This window comes from Alosa pseudoharengus, unplaced genomic scaffold, assembly GCF_046254945.1.
Source record: "Alosa pseudoharengus isolate Yale_2024_CS ecotype anadromous, Long Island Sound unplaced genomic scaffold, YU_APseudo_1.1 YU_APseudo_1.1_scf_12, whole genome shotgun sequence".
Classification (NCBI taxonomy): Eukaryota; Metazoa; Chordata; class Actinopteri; order Clupeiformes; family Clupeidae; genus Alosa; species Alosa pseudoharengus.
In genome coordinates, this window is record NW_027468587.1 from 39101236 (window position 1) to 39118090 (window position 16855).

The 16855-nt window shown below is 40.1% G+C and overlaps 1 protein-coding gene across 2 annotated transcripts in view; it reads right to left on the minus strand.

Moving 5' to 3' along the window:
• aplp1 (amyloid beta (A4) precursor-like protein 1) overlaps positions 1-16855 on the minus strand; it is a 170900-nt gene that overhangs the window by 144021 nt on the left and 10024 nt on the right. For both annotated transcript variants that reach the window (XM_076281227.1, XM_076281228.1), the window contains exon 2: positions 101-280. In XM_076281227.1, the coding sequence (XP_076137342.1) occupies positions 101-280 (180 nt within the window). The remainder of the gene's footprint in view (positions 1-100; positions 281-16855) is intronic.

Genomic DNA, 16855 nt, shown 5'->3' on the forward strand with positions numbered 1-16855 from the left:
CGACTGAGAGGACAGACATTTAGAGAAGAAAATGAGGAACTTTAGAAGGAAATGAGAAACTATGGAAGATGAGCAGATATATGCTAAAAATAGTATATACCTCCTGGCAGTAGGACAGGATCTGACTATAGTCAGTGAAGCATTCTTGACGACCCTGAGGGTCAGGTTCCCACTGGCCATTTGCCTGGTTCATGTGTAAGAGTGGCCGTCCACAGAACATGGCAATCTGTGGCTCCATCAGTGGCTGACCTGGGCCCACCACATCATTTGTGATCTGTACCTGGAATGATGGGGCACAAAAAAAGAGAGATAGACGTGAATGACAAGCATTTAAACAAATAAAAATATGGAACAGTCCTGTAGCCCACAACGTCTCACCATGTGCTTCAACCTGTAATCTTGGACTTATAAAGAAGAGGGTAATGCTTTGTCTGTAATGCAAAACTCCTGCGCTTAGAGTACATGACCACCTATCCTAACACTGATATTGAACTACCAAACCCAACATCTCACCCACAGAGTAAAATTACATGTCTAGTGACTACAACCATACTATGATTTTAACTGTGACTGAGTACTTCAGCTTCTCTCTTTCTCTTTCTCTCTGTGTGTGTGTGTGTGTGTGTGTGTGTGTATATGTGTGTGTGTCTGTGTGACTTAGAGAGGATGTCCCAAAGACATGTAGGCTACAAGGAAAGGAATTAAATATAAATATGTATAGATTATATTTTGAATGGATTAATTGATGAAATTATTATTATTAATAATAATAATAACTAGAAATGCAATTCCAAGGAATTACCAGTGCATGAAAATCCAAAAGTTGTGATGTAAAATATCATGTATAGTTAAAATTGATAATACAAAGATGGTTACTACGATGATGCTAGGATAGACATTGTGGTTGCATAGCTTAATAAAAGTTGATAGTTTAAAAGTAGACCGTTGAATGTAGATAGTTTAAAAGTTGTTGATAGACAGCTAGTTTAATAGATAGATGGTTTAATGGTAGTTTAAAAGTAGACCGTTTAAAAGTTGAATGTAAATAGTTTAAAAGTTGTTGATAGAAAGTTAGTTTAATAGATAGATAGTTTAATGATAGTTTAACAGTAGACTGTTTAAAAGTTGAATGTAAATAGTTTAAAAGTTGTTGACAGACGGAAAGTTTAATGAATGTTGATATTCAAACAGTTTAATGGCTGTGTATAGGTAGATATTTGACGATAACTAAAAGTTGGAATGGCTCTAATGTTTGCTAGCAGTTATGCTAACAATTTTAACTATGGTAACAATGTTAACCATGTTACTTAGCTAACTTAGCTAATGTTTTCTAGCAGTTTTGCTAACATGCTAATCAATGCTAACTATGTTAAATGCTACTTAGCTAACTTAGCTAATGTTTTCTAACAGTTTTGCTAAAAATGCTAACTATGTTAGCAATGCTAACTATGCTAACCATGCTACTTAGTTAAAGCTACCTTGTGTAAGAACTTCTCCCATCTAGCGGTGAAATTCTATATAACAACCAACTGAATATTACTTTCTAGCCCCTCCCATTCCGAGCGCATTTTAACTCCTACGGTGGCCGTTTCATGCCAAGGTTAACATGGCTTCCAGTACTATGACTTCGTCCAGTGTTCCTTCCAGTGATGAGGTTACTTTAGAAAACAATTACACATTGCATTTAGTTAAATAGCCAGTAAACATGTTGGGTATGACCTCTATGTAAAGTGAATAGCCTAATAGTTTTACGTTTTCTTTATTTTGGTAGGCTACTATTTCATTGCTAGCATCAGCTATCAGGTTCCCAAACGAATACATGCTAATGTTAGTACATTATCAGTGCTATCGTTATTCTGTATGTGCGAGATTAATAGTGTAAAGGCAATGTTTACAGCGTAGCCTACTATTTTTATCAGTGAGCAGAGTCAGAGATCAGTCGATGCAACGGAGGTGCAAGGGAAAGGTAAAGGAAGAGGGAAAGGTAAAGAAAAGCCAAGAGCCGGTGGCAGAGGATCGGTGAGACCTCCTAGGCAAAGAAAAAGTAAGACTCCAAAGATGACGAGGAGAGAGTGGAAGAACTTCAAAGACAAAGGAGAGAAGCAACGGAGGTTTGTGTTTTTAATATATTTCTCTGAACAGTATCAATGTCAATGACACCGAAATTAGCTCGGAAGCTGCACCAGGCACGTTCGTTTGCGTTGCGTCTGCTGCCACTACACCAGAAAAAAAATAGACCATTCTTCTAAAATTGATTTTACGCGTTGTGAACGGAAAGCTTCAGTTACGCGCTTGGTGTAGCTTTCCTGCCTGTTTGTATCTCCATTGTTCAGGGTTCCTACACATTTTCCATTTCAAAATTCCATACTTTTTCCATACTCAAATTTCCAAACTTCTCGGTAGATTTTTCTGACCATATTCTCGACATTGCGGCCACATCTGGTTTGGGATAACTCAGTAAAAAACAAAGGTATGGACAACTGAAGTGAATTAAAAAATGACACTTAATATTCGTCCATTTAGCTGGGTCATTTTCCTGGAAATTACTAAAATCAAATTCCATACTTTTCCAGGTTTTCCATACTGCGTAGGAACCCTGATTGTTTATATGTAGCAATTTCTAGCTGTTGCCAGTCAACTGCATGATGCGAGTTGTCTGCCAGTGAAATCACGACACATAATTACGTTATGGTCTATAGAAAATGTTGCACAACATTTTCACCTTTTCATTGTCCATACACAGTATTCATCATTTTGTGTGAACACTTGAAAAATGACACAGAGTACTATTACTACTACTCTGCTAACAATCTAAATTTGCTAGCTAAACAAGCCTATCTGATCTTATTTCTTGCGTCTTATTTCTTGTGGATGGAATGAGCCTGCAAGAGCACAGGAACCTCACCACACAGTTGCTAGTGAGGCAGCCAGGTCTGGTGTTTGATGCATCAGTGCAGACATGTCGTCCCCCCACCTGTGCCAGGGATGCCTTGGTGTACTTGTACACACTGCAGAGACATGCCAACCGATCAGGAGAGAAAATGCTGTGGACAAAACCCTGCCACCTGTGTGAGCCTTCTGCCTCACTACACACAGCACTGCCTAGATGAAGGTTTTCTCCAGGTTCACAGGCAGTACATCACAGACATCACAGCATTAGGCCATGTAAGAGAGCCAGGTGATGACAATAGAGTTCAGATATGCTACCTACAGACATTTCATTTTCTGGCAGCATGGGTCTCTAGGACAGGGTAATAGAAGAGTGATCCCAAGCTGTGTGTGTAGGATAAGGGATAAATTCCCTGACCCTCAGGGACATCTCTGGAATTTATATCACCTTCCTATAATGTTGTAATGTTGTGTTATTGTAAATAGTTTTGTATTAGTGTTCTTGTACTGCCTGTTCCTTTTAAAACTGTATTTAATTTATTTTACACCGGTACATCGCTATATTTTGCTTTCATGAAAATAAAAACTTTTAGAATTGATAAGAGACTGTTCATGCTGTACCTCTTATACATTACATCCACAAACTTATAATTAAAAAAGGAGTTGTGGTAATTTACCATTTTGAAACACCAAATGACAGTACCATGGTCAACAATGTTATTTGCAATATATTTATTTACAGAAATTAACAAATTATGGTATTTACACATGAACCCTTTTTGTATGGTGCCTTTGAAGCAACATGGGCCATCATTCTAAATTTGCAGTCTCCTGGAAAGCTGATCCTGTGGAAGACATGCAGTGTCGTTAGACATACACGCCATTTTATATAGTTCAACATATTGTTACTAATCTGTATAGTGCTATTTTGCCTAGACTGAGTTACAGGCGAGGTTACAATGAAGGCATGCACGTGCATCACATAACAAGACCATTGAATTTCATCCACATCCTCCTCCACGATGCTCATGTCATGTCGGCTTTGTAAAAAATATATACAAATGCTTAGATCATGAAAATATACAATAGAGAATGTCATGTAGGGTTAGGGTATAGACATTATGAGCATTGATGGGTTACCTCTGTTCAAGGTTCTTAATTTTAGGGGCTTCTGCAATTGCGCCAAGATGCTCATCTGAAATGAATAAGCAGAGCGTTTCACAACATATAACAGTACATAAAATGGTAAACACCAAGATATACTTTCAGTTATTTTCGAACAACAATCACATAGAATCAACAATTGTTTTCATGCAGTGACTGACCTGTCTGTCCCACTAGAAATGCTGGACACTTCTGGAGTAGTTAATACTAGAGGACTTTCCCTTCATTGGTGTTGATGTGACTGCTCTCAGTTCTCTCTCATAGCTGGACAAAAAAGAGCAGTACATGTTAGAATGTCTCACTTTAACCACAAAGTACATTCATTTTATGACCGTGAGGAAAGATGTATTTTGGTAGATGCAGCAAAGAAGCAGTTCTGTCCGTATTTTATTGTTCTGCATGATAATGACTTAGACCCTCAATGATCAGTCTCAATGGGCTGGCTGTCTACCTTGCTCCATTCACAAGTGTAATGGACTAGACTAGTCTACCCTTCCCCCATTCTGAGGTGTAGGCTACACTCATATGGTGAAAAACTTTCAGACAATTTAGTAATTAGTAGGCTACGTCTACAATTAATAAGACTACAGGACAGGCCTCAGGATGTGAACGTCACCCTTGGAATTGGCTACCCTAGCATTATCAGATTAGGATACATTTAGGCTACAAAGCAAAAGCAAAAGCAATAAAAAATAACTACAATTTACAGTGCCCTTTGCCTGTGATCCGTCATAGCAGATTTATATTACAACGTAGAATAGACAATCCTTTTTCATCGACGCGAGGAAAAGTATCCCAGATGTCATTCTAGCGTTATGGACAACCATGCAACTATAAAAGGAATATGAACTATATGAAAAGAATTTACACCATAGACTGTGTATGTTTACACGAATAGGCCGAATTACCTGTCGAGGAGAAAGCAGGCAACTTCGGCGGCGGCCCTTTTAAAATCCTTGCTCCTCACGAGCTCTTTCCATCTTAGAAAAGCCACTCCAATATTGACTTTGGTCTGTTGTTTTTCCGGTCGCGTTGGCGTTTTAATTCTCTTTTTTGCTTCCTTGGCGACTCCTTTTCATGTCCTCGAGAATAGGTGTAATCCTCCATCTTCAACAGACTTTCAAATCTGCCGGAAGTCGCGAGTAGACTAATCATGCAATGAGTGTTGCCTACAAGCGCGAAAGGCGGAGCTGAATTTCCAGGAATGTCTCTCGTTGGCGAATGTATTTCGAAGATGGAGGCGCAACATGGATTCAGCCACTCGCGCGTATGTATTTGGAATAGCAGATTCTACACTTACGAGAATACTTTGATTAGTAGGTGGAAATAATTACACATGAATGAGCACATATTTTTGAAAGAACAAATGGGTGTTTGCTAAGAATTAACTAAAAAAAGTACACAATGTAGCTTTAACTTAGCTAATGTTTTCTAGCATTGTTGCTATGCTAACAATGCTAACTAGCTACAGTGGGTAGGAGTCATAGTTGATGACAAGTGTTGACATAGTTGATGACAAATTAAAAGTTGTTGAAAGACAGCTAGTTTAATAGATAGTTTAATGATAGTTTAAAAGTAGACAGTTTAAAAGTTGATTGTAAAAAGTTCAGTAGTTTAATGGGTTCAATTGTTTAACAGTGGATTGTTGTAGTGAGGACTTTTATTTTGAAATAGTTTTGGGCAGAGGAAACAGTTGAATAGGATGTGTAGTCTTAATTGACCCAGATTGCAAGTGAACAGCAAGTGGTGTGATCACCGTTCTCTCAAAGTCCTGCTCGCCTCATCTAGAACATCTAGCGATCGTCTGTCGACCCTTCTACCTGCCCCGTGAGTTTACTTCGGTAATATTCAACGCTGTCTACATTCCTCCACAAGCCAACACAGATGCTGCGGTTTCAGAATTGCAAGAAGTGTTAAATAGACAACAACACACGCACCCTGAAGCTGCGCTTATTGTGGCCGGTGATTTCAATCAAGTACATCTGAACCGGTCCATGCCTGAATTTATTCAACACATTCACTTCCCTACACGTGGTGACAACACACTGGATCACTGCTACACACAGTTCAAGAACAGTTACAAAGTCTCTACCAGCTTTCGGAAAATCAGATCATGCCGCTGTTTTCCTACTGCCTATGTACAAACAGAGAAGTCGGACGGACCCCCCAGTGACGAAGGAGGTCAAGCGCTGGACTGACTAGTCGGAAGCCAGGCTACAGGACGCCCTTAGCAACGTTGACTGGGAGATGTTCAAGACGAACTCTGCTGACATCAATGAGTTTACGGAAGTATCATTGAGTTACATCAATATAGTAACTGATTCCATCATCCCAACTGTAAAGATCCGAAGCTTCCCTAACCAGAAGCCATGGGTGGATAGAGAAGTGAGAACGGCATTAAAGACACGCACCATGACTTATAATGCTGGGCTTATTTCAGGGGATATGACGGATTACAAAGCAGCATCTTATAGTTTACATAGAGCTATTAAAGATGCTAAGCGGCGCTATAGAGACAGAGTTGAAGTTGATTTCTTGGAGGGTGATCCAGCACGAGTGTGGAAAGGACTCCGAACCATCACTGGCTTTGAAAGAAAGTCCCCTCCTATGATGAATGTGAGTAAAGCCCTCCCTGATGAACTTAATGCTTTTTATGCTCGCTTTGACATGAAAAACACAGACTATATTGGACTAGCTGCAGCATGTGAAGCAAATGAGGATGCACCTTTCTGTGTCTCTGAGGTCGATGTGAGCAATGCCTTTAGGAGGGTTAATTGTAGAAAAGCTACTGGACCGGATGGAATTTCTAACAGGGTTTTGAAATCCTGCGCTGCTCAGTTAGCTCCTGTGTTCACTTATATCTTTAACACATCATTGGCTCAAGAGACAGTTCCTACTTGCCTCAAGCAGTCTGTTATTGTTCCAGTACCGAAAAACAAAAGTCCATCATGTCTGAATGACTACCGCCCAGTAGCCCTGACGTCTACAGTTATGAAGTGTTTTGAGAAGCTTGTGAAAAACATTATCTGCTCATCCCTCCCTGCCTCCTTCGACCCCCTCCAATTTGCTTACAGAGCCAACAGGTCTACAGAGGATGCCATCTCAAACCTCATGCACACCACCTTAACTCACCTGGAGGAGGGGAATGGGAATTATGTGAGGATGCTGTTCATTGACTTTAGTTCAGCATTCAACACGATAGTACCTCTCACCTTGGTCACAAAGATGAAGGCCTTAGGACTGAACACCACCCTGTGACACTGGATATTTGACTTCCTCACCAACCGTTCACAAGTGGTTAGAGTGGGGGGTCTGACATCTGACTCATTAACCATCAGCACTGGTGCTCCCCAAGGCTGTGTTGAGTCCACTGCTGTACAACATCTACACACATGACTGCAAAGCCAACAGTAGTCATACCTCCATCATCAAGTTTGCAGATGACACAGTGATCTTGGGCCTGATTAGTAACAGCAATGAACAGCTCTACTTGGATCAGGTTGATGAGGTGGCACAGTGGTGTCAATCTAACAGCTTGACACTGAATATCAATAAAACCAAGGAAATGGTAGTGGATTACAGAAGGCAGCAGCAGAACTACAGTTACACCCCACTAATGATCAGCGGGCAACCTGTAGAGAGAGTCACAAGTTTTAAATACCTTGGTGTCCACATTACTGAAGACTTAACATGGACTGTTAACACTCAATATGTTCTGAAGAAGTCCAGACAACGACTCTACTTCCTTCGTCAGCTAAGGAAATTCAAAGTTTCTACATCCATCATGAAGGCCTTCTACACTTCAGCGGTTGAGAGTGTTCTAACTGGTAGCATCATCACCTGGTATGGGAACTCCACAGTTAGAGATTGTAGCTCTACAAGATATCTATTCCAGAAGAGTACTCCTAAGAGCCCAAAAGATTCTGAAGGACTCTTCTCATCCTAACAATGGATTATTCCTACCGCTGAAATCAAGAAGACGCCTATGTAGTCACAAAGCCAGAACTGAGAGACTTAGGAGAAGTTTTTATCCCCAGGCCATCCGAACTCTGAACTCACACTATACTGACTTTGCACACATTCACTCCTCAGCACTCTCAAACATTTCCCAACTCTGAACTCACACTATACTGACTTTGCACTCCTCACTCCTTCACTCCTCAGCACTCATGAACCACCCCCCCCCCCCCACACACACACACACCTACAAGACTTTTAGCACTTTTACATCCCTCTCCCTATGCTACAGACCTTTTATTTATTTTCTTATTTCATCACACGTCAAAACACACAAACACACACATATCTGACTTTCTCCAACTTTTGCACATCTCCACAGAACTTTTTATTTATCATTTTTGATTTCTCCTCCATCTACCCATGTCCTTGATTGCCTAGCCTTTCTGCCCCCCCCACCCCCCCCATCCCCAACACACACACTTACATCATCACTGTCATCACTTCACATACATACAGCACACTGCTTGCTACAGTAAGCCTCCTCTACATACTTGCTGCACACTGCCCCCCCCCCCCCCACACACATACACAGCACATTGTCTTCAGGATCTTCTCCAACACACATCCTCTACATACTTACAGCACACTGCCCACCTACCCACACCTACCCACACACACACTACACACACACACACACAGTCACTGCTCCACTCCCCTCCCGCCCACACACACATCTTCACTGTCATCACTCACATACATCATACATACAGTACTCTGCTTATAATAGTAAGTCCCTGCCCCCCCCCCTACATACACAGCACATTATTTCATCAGGAAGCTTCTCCAACACACATCCCCAACATACTTACAGCACACTGCCCACACACACACTACACACACACACAGTCACTGCTCCACTCCCCTCCCGCCCACACACACATCTTCACTGTCATCACTCACATACATCATACATACAGTACTCTGCTTGCAATAGTAAGTCCCTGCCCCCCCCCCCCCCCCCTTTCACATTATTTCATCAGGAAGCTTCTCCAACACACATCCCCAACATACTTACAGCACACTGCCCCCCCCCCCCCCAATACACAGCACATTGTCTCATGAGGAAGCTTCTCCAACACACATATTGCACACTGCCCTCTCCCCACATACACAGCACACTATCCCATCTCCCCTGTCACCCCCCTAACACACACACCAAGACCCCTGGCAGTTGGGTTAGCCCCTTGAGCCGTGGATCTGCCCAAGGTTTCTTCCTTGGTAAGGGAGTTTTTCCTTGCCCCTGTTGCTCTTGGGTGCTCCTTGTTAATAATAATAATAACTAGATGTACCGCGTAGCGGTACAAAATATGACCGCCGCTCAGTCCTGCACATCCATTCCGCGAAAATAAATCATATTAATGAATTTGTCTCCATCTTCTACTCCATTCCTCACTCTTGAAACTTTTGTGTATGCTTGTTTGAAATGTGTGTTTGCACACATTCCGCACACAAAGTAGCCTACTGGCGCTGCAAAGGTGAATAGATTTGTTTCTGGGCCAAAAAATCTGTAACATTGTTATAAAACCTTTAAAATCTCTAAACAATCACAAGTAGGGCAGTTCATCACAGTCCATCCATTGCAACTGGACTGATGAAAGGTACACCTGTAGGCTACATTGTATTTGGGAAAAGCAGAAGGTAGCAGCATAATGTATTTATTTATTTATTATTAAACAAAACAATCCCTGTCAGTTCCATGCAGTTTTCAACAGCTATCAAGAAGAGAGGTCATGTCATGGATTTTTGTGAATGTTTCTTCTTCTACATATGCATAAGTTTAGTCATCTAGTTCAAATGATATTCAGCTTTATTGTCAATGCACAAATGAAATACCAGTAGTCTAAAACAAAATGCCGTTTTTCCCAGTGGTGCAAATAACTGACATGTCCAAAGGGCCTTCATGAAATGCGTTGCGAGACTGTTCATACACATTTTAACGGGCAAAGTTGAAGAGCTACTCTCCGTTATTGTTTGTGCAAATAATATGCTGATTCATGTTCCCTTGCATTTTGCAACCATGAGGTCAATGGTTAAGCTCAATCTTTTGACGCAATCTTTTGATTTTCACCCAGCCTAGTCCATGGTAGGCGCCCGATAGAAATATTGTTTAATTTTGCGATTGAGATATCCACGCACTGGCGCCCCCCCTGCGACGTGTTCGCCCCCCCGGTTTTAGAGCTATTCTAAATGCAAAAATGCATAGAGGGAGTTATGACAAAACCGTGACTGTTAACAAACTATAAGCTATATAAGGTAGGCCCTATGCTAGGCCTATTACACAACACAAATTGTCGCTAGGCTATGCTGGCGACCCAAATAAAATCTCCGTTGGAACCAATGGCTTACACCTTACAGTATCAAGCTGCCACCTCTTGGCGAAAAAGTTAATAGTTTTGCATATCAGTAGTAATACATTTCACGTAGCTGTGAATCACGGAAAGGGCGAATGAAGTGGACACTTCTAAACGGAACCCAACCCACTGTACAGTAGCTCAAGGTCTGTGGCTAAAGCAGCCATAATGAAAGCGTTATCATTGTTTGGATACTTCACACACACGTGTTTTTTAATCGCATAGACTACAACTACCAAGCTGGAATCAAAGCACATCGACTCCCCTCTCACACCCTAAACACGCACTTCGAACAAACAAAAAGCGCCTCAGTCTCACGGAATAGCCATAGGCAAAACTGTATCTGACCCTTGTAACGTTGGTACTAAATCATTCATCGCAAAGAATGATTTTTGTAGCACGTGCAACAAATATGTGTAGGTACAGCCCTGCCCTGAATACATCTCAACGTGCACTCTAAAACATCTGGTTTAAATGGAGATTGTAGATCGATCATCACGGGATCATAGACAGGTTATCTTTCAGGTAGCCTATATATTTCCCATTAAAAAACCATCACGTAGCGAACGTGTTGTGGCTAACTCACTTAGCTCCTGTTAGTAGCCTAGGTTATGGTCATAAGCAAATGAGATGACAGTCGAAAGATACAATTAGTGCTGTTATCGATTTGCTTGGTAGCTTATAAACGCATTTATGGTTTTCTACAAATACATCAATAATCAAATTGGCCTCCATCACTCAACCATGCTAACGGTAACATTATTTTACCTACGTTCTGCTATTGATAGGATTAACGTAGCCTACCTGTAGTAAAAAACAAGCATGTCCGATAAACATTCTCAGATTTATTTCGGCTTCAAGAGGAAATGGGAATTACATGTCATGCAGAAATCATCCTACCCTTAGACGTTCTCTGCGGTAAACTACTGTAGCCTACAGTCTTGTCCTTGTAGGAAGCATAGTGTCTTTCCAACCCATTTAAGATTAACTTCCAACAAAATTACGTCTCACTGCAACGATGCGCCATCTAGTGGACAAACGACTACTTATCGCCAATACTGGAAATGCAGCCATGATGATGATGATGAATATTTATTTTGGCTTTCTTTTAATCCTACTGAATTTGTAATTATGTATCGGCCGTTCTAATACCGATAGTATGTGGGTGCCTGTGTGTGTGTGTGCATGTGTATATGTGTGCACCACCATCTACAGGCCAATGAGTGTAGAGTCACTAAATGTACACATAACTTAATTTTTTAGACCCCCCCATGGATGAAATTCTACGAAACTTGGCATACCCCCAGAGAATGTCAGGTTAATCATACACATAAAATTTGGTGCAGTTCTGAACGTCTTTACTGAAGAGAGGGGCGATTAAAGCAGAATGATATTGCATTTTCATTTTTTACCGGTGGGGTGCAAATCACAAATGAGTGATTATGGGCTAAGTTGATGTGGGCCCTTGAGACCAACATACCATAAAAATTTCTTCATCCTCGGTGCCACGGTTCAGGTAGTTATTGAGGAAAAACTGCATTTTTTGGGTTTCTGGGGGCCCAGCGCGGAGGGGGAGTGGCCCCCGGGGACCAAACGAAATTTTTCCGTAAAAGTCTAGTGGGGCTACATACCCACCAAATTTCATGTGCCCTGGTGTTTCGGTGCCCCGGGTATCGTTGACCAAAATTTCAGGAAGTAGATGACGGGAAAAAAAAAAAAAAAAAAAAAAAAAAAAAAAACTTGGACAATCCCTATATGACCGCTTCGCTAGCTTCGCTAGCGGCGGTCATAATAATAATAAGCTTTATTTGTATAGCACCTTTCATACACAGAATGCAGCTCAAAGTGCTTTACATTTGAAGCATGTAACAAAATAATAGTCAGTCAGTCATTATCAATCACATTTCTTCATTGCTGGGGCCGTTTATGATCCACTCAGCAACATATCAAAAATATAGAAAATGACATGTCATAAGACTGGCAGCCTTAACCCTCTTACCCCCCACAAGCACGCCATATGGCAACTGTGGCAAGGAAAAACTCCCATATTCCAGGAAGAAACCTTGAGCAGAACCTGACTTAATAGGGGGAGCCCATCTGCTTCTTGGTTGGTGCCCCCCACCCAATCCCAATCCTCCCCCACCTTTTTTATGCAGCTCTTGCCACTAAATCTACTAAACCCCTCTTCTACTGCACTTTTTACCCCCCCCCCATTAATGCACAAATAGGCTGACACCAGACATAAATTCACTGCATTTCTTACTTCCAGTAACTGTATGCATGTGACAATAAACTTCCTTGTATCCTTGTATCCTTGTATGCTTAAAGCCTGAGGCTGCAGGTGGCCTGAACACCTGACATAGGATTCTAATTGCTTAATGGCCGTATTATGATGTCACAATCGGCAATGTTAAGTCTATGGGGATTTTTAAAAAGTTTTTCTTTAATAGTTTAAAAAGTATAAAAGTTACAAAGTTGAAAAGACATAGCAACCTGATCCGTTTGAAGACCTACGTTACAAAGTTTGAATGAAGTTTCTAAGTTAAACTGTTCAAGAAAAATTGCGTATGGAAAAAGTGGTAAGCAGAATAATAATAACTAGAAATGCAATTCCAAGGAATTACCAGTGCATGAAAATGCTAAAGTTGTGATGTAAAATATCATGTATAGTTAAAACAGATAATACAGAGATGGTTACTACGGTGATGCTAGGATAGACATGGTGGTTGCATAGCTTAATAAAAGTTGATAGTTTAAAAGTAGACTGTTTAAAAGCTGAATGTAGATAGTTTAAAAGTTGTTGATAGACAGAAGATAGTTTAAAAGTTGTTGATAGACAGCTAGTTTAATAGATAGTTTAATGATAGTTTAAAAGTAGACCGTTTAAAAGTTGTTGACAGACTGGAAGTTGAATGAATGTTGATATTCAAATAGTTTAATGGCTGTGTATAGGTAGATATTTGACGATAACTGAAAGTTGGAATGGCTCTAATGTTTGCTAGCAGTTATGCTAAGATTTTTAACTATGCTAACCATGTTACTTAGCTAATGTTTTATAGCAGTGCTAGCAATGCTAACCTACTAACCATGCTACTTAGCTAACGTTTTCTAGCAGTTTAATGAATGTTGATATTCAAATAGTTTAATGGCTGTGTATAGGTAGATATTTGACGATAACTGAAAGTTGGAATGGCTCTAATGTTTGCTAGCAGTTATGCTAAGATTTTTAATTCTGCTAACCATGCTATTTAGCTAATGTTTTATAGCAGTGCTAGCAATGCTAACCTGCTAACCATGTTACTTAGCTAACTTAACTAACATTTTCTAGCAGTTTTGCTAAACATGCTAACTATGCTAGCAATGCTAACATGCTAACTATGTTAACCATGTTACTTAGCTAACTTAGCTAATCATTTTAGCAGTTATGCTAACTATGCTAACATGTTAGCATGCTAACTATGTTAACCATGTTACTTAGCTAACTTAGTTAATCATTTTTAGCAGTTTTGCTAAAATGCTTACTAGAATGCTAGCATGCTAACTATGTTAACCATGCTACTTAGCTAACTTAACTAACATTTTCTAGCAGTTTTGCTAAATATGCTAACTATGCTAACAATGTTAGCATGCTAACTATGTTAACCATGTTACTTAGCTAACTTAGCTAATCATTTTTAGCAGTTATGCTAACTATGCTAACTAGCATGTTAACTATGCTAACCATGTTACTTAGCTAACCTAGCTAATCATTTTTAGTAGTTTTGCTAAAAATGTAAATTAACATGTTAGCATGCTAACTATGTTAACCATGTTACTTAGCTAACTTAGCTAATCATTTTTAGCAGTTATGCTAAAAATGCTAACTAACATGCTAACATGCTAGCATGCTAACCATGTGACTTAGCTAACCTAGCTAATCATTTTTAGTAGTTTTGTTAAAAATGCTAACAATGTTAACATGCTAACTTTGTTAACCATGCTAACTAGCTACAGTGGGTAGGAGTCATAGTTGATGAAAAGTGTTGACATAGTTGATGACAAGTTAAAAGTTGTTGATAGACAGCTAGTGAATGTATATAGTTTAAAAGTTTAAAAGTTGAATGTAGATAGTTTAAAAGTTGTTGATAGACAGCTAGTTTAATAGATAGATAGTTTAAAAGTAGACCGTTTAAAAGTTGAATGTAAAAAGTTCAGTAGTTTAATGGGTTACATTGTTTAACAGTGGATTATTGTAGTGAGGATTTTTATTTTGAAACAGTTTTGGGCAGAGGAAACAGTTGAATAGGATGTGTAGTCTTAATTGACCCATATTGTATGCTTAAAGCCTGAGGCTGCAGGTGGCCTGAACACCTGCCATAGGATTCTAATTGCTTAATGGCCGTATTATGATGTCATAATCGGCAATGTTAAGTCTATGGGGATTTTTTAAAAGTTTTTCTTTAATAGTTTAAAAAGTATAAAAGTTTCAAAGTTGAAAAGACATAGCAACCCGATCTGTTTGAAGACCTACGTTACAAAGTTTGAATGAAGTTTCTAAGTTAAACTGTTCAAGAGAAATTGCGTATAGAAAAATTGGTAAGCGGAATAATAAGAAGAAGAAGAAGTAGAAGAAGAAGTTGCCTAGGAAGAACAGTACAGTGCATTTTCATGCACTGTAACTAGAAAAGCATTTCCTGAAGGAAATACAGTGCATGAAAATGCAAAAATATGAGGTAAAATATCATACAGAGTAAAAACAAACTATATTGGTTGCTAGGTAGATGAGGTTTAATATAGTTGGAATGACTGAACAGTTAAATAGGTGGATAGTTTATATGGTTATATGAATGGTTTCCCCACCGGACGTTTTGGAATGTAGAGTGTAGCTGGATTAGAAGTGAGCGCGCGTTAGGCTGGTTGCCTGTCTAAGTTGGTTGTGTGAATAAAAAAAGTTATATAACCGAAGTGTAACCTGTCTTCGTCTTGCCCACGCAGGCCCGGAGTGGGTAATCGGGAGAATCGGGAGAATTCCCGGTGGGCCGCTTCACTTTTGGGCCGGTCGAGGGAAAAATATTGGCATTTGTCACGTTAATCTATCTTCTCTTAAAGTTGGCTACACACGTTCGCATTCTATGCCTAACACCGCAGCCTCTGCATGGGTTGTTCTCCCCTCCCAAGAAGAGTTAATTGGTTGGGTCCATATAGCCAGTCTTTCCTAAAAAGTTTTCTCAGATACCAGCCGGGCCGGCCCTACCGTAGTGATAAGCGTCAGGGAGGATGGATGGTAGAAAGATGCCATGAGGGACTGAAAAGGCCAGGTAAAAAAGACGAAAAGTATTGGAGGGAAATGCTGCCAAATGTGCCATGCTTCCAATTTTTTTTGAAGAGGACAGACATAGGTGGCAACTGGTAAAGAGAGCTAGCCATGATTATAACGACGTAATTGGGCTAATAACCTACTGGACGTTGTAGCGTTGTCAACCTATTCGCAAGTAACATATTAAATTAATAATGAATTGGTATCATCCAATATGGCTATTCATAGACTTTGCAAATATTATGCAAATATTGATAACAAAACTCAAGCTTGATCTGTGTATGCAGTAGCCTATAGGCCTAAAAACAAAAGTAGCCTGAGCAGCAGATCAGCCAGTCCCCCGCTGAAAATGATGAGCCCGAAATTAACTATGACTATAGGGACAAGTAGAAAGGATAATAGAGTTAACCATATGAATTAAAGTTATTTTATGGAAGAAAGAACAGTAGGCTATGACAGCAGTAGGCTACATGATCTACCTATATGGCTTGTTTGCTCAGAAGTGGGTGTAGTAAAGGAGCAAATCACCAAACAACAACATGATAGCTGACCCATGCAGAAAAAAACATGCAAACAATACAGTAGTTCAATATGCCTCTTAGTGGAAATGTGGGATACATATCAAATGCTTTATTTCTTCCTTCCTGTTTTTGTTAACTTATCAACCTATCCTTGTGGAATAGTGGAATATTAGCCTATAATAAAAACTACAGGATAGTAAGAGCTGAAATGTTGCCTTATTTATCCAATTTCCACCACCACTAAAAAAGTGGGCCGGTCTTGGGCCTGAAACTCCCGGGCTGAAAAGTGGCCCCACTCCGGCCCTGTGCCCACGTCTGAGAGACTGGAGAGTGTGAACTCTGCAAACCCACGAATTATCAGGTTACATACTGGTGGCAGCGGTGTTTTTCTCTTGCCGCAATTCATCCTCTTGGCGCCTTCTACAACCAAGGCAAACTACGATAGCAGTCGTTGCTGTTCTTCACGAAGTTGTAGGGCTATAGCTAGCCTACTTGGTGAGTGGACTTTAACTTGCAACAACAACAAAAAGAACATTTTTAGACGAGCTGTTGCACGTTTGACTGTTCTTTCTACGTTGGACAGTATAGCCTTCCCGGCCATATATTTTTTTTCT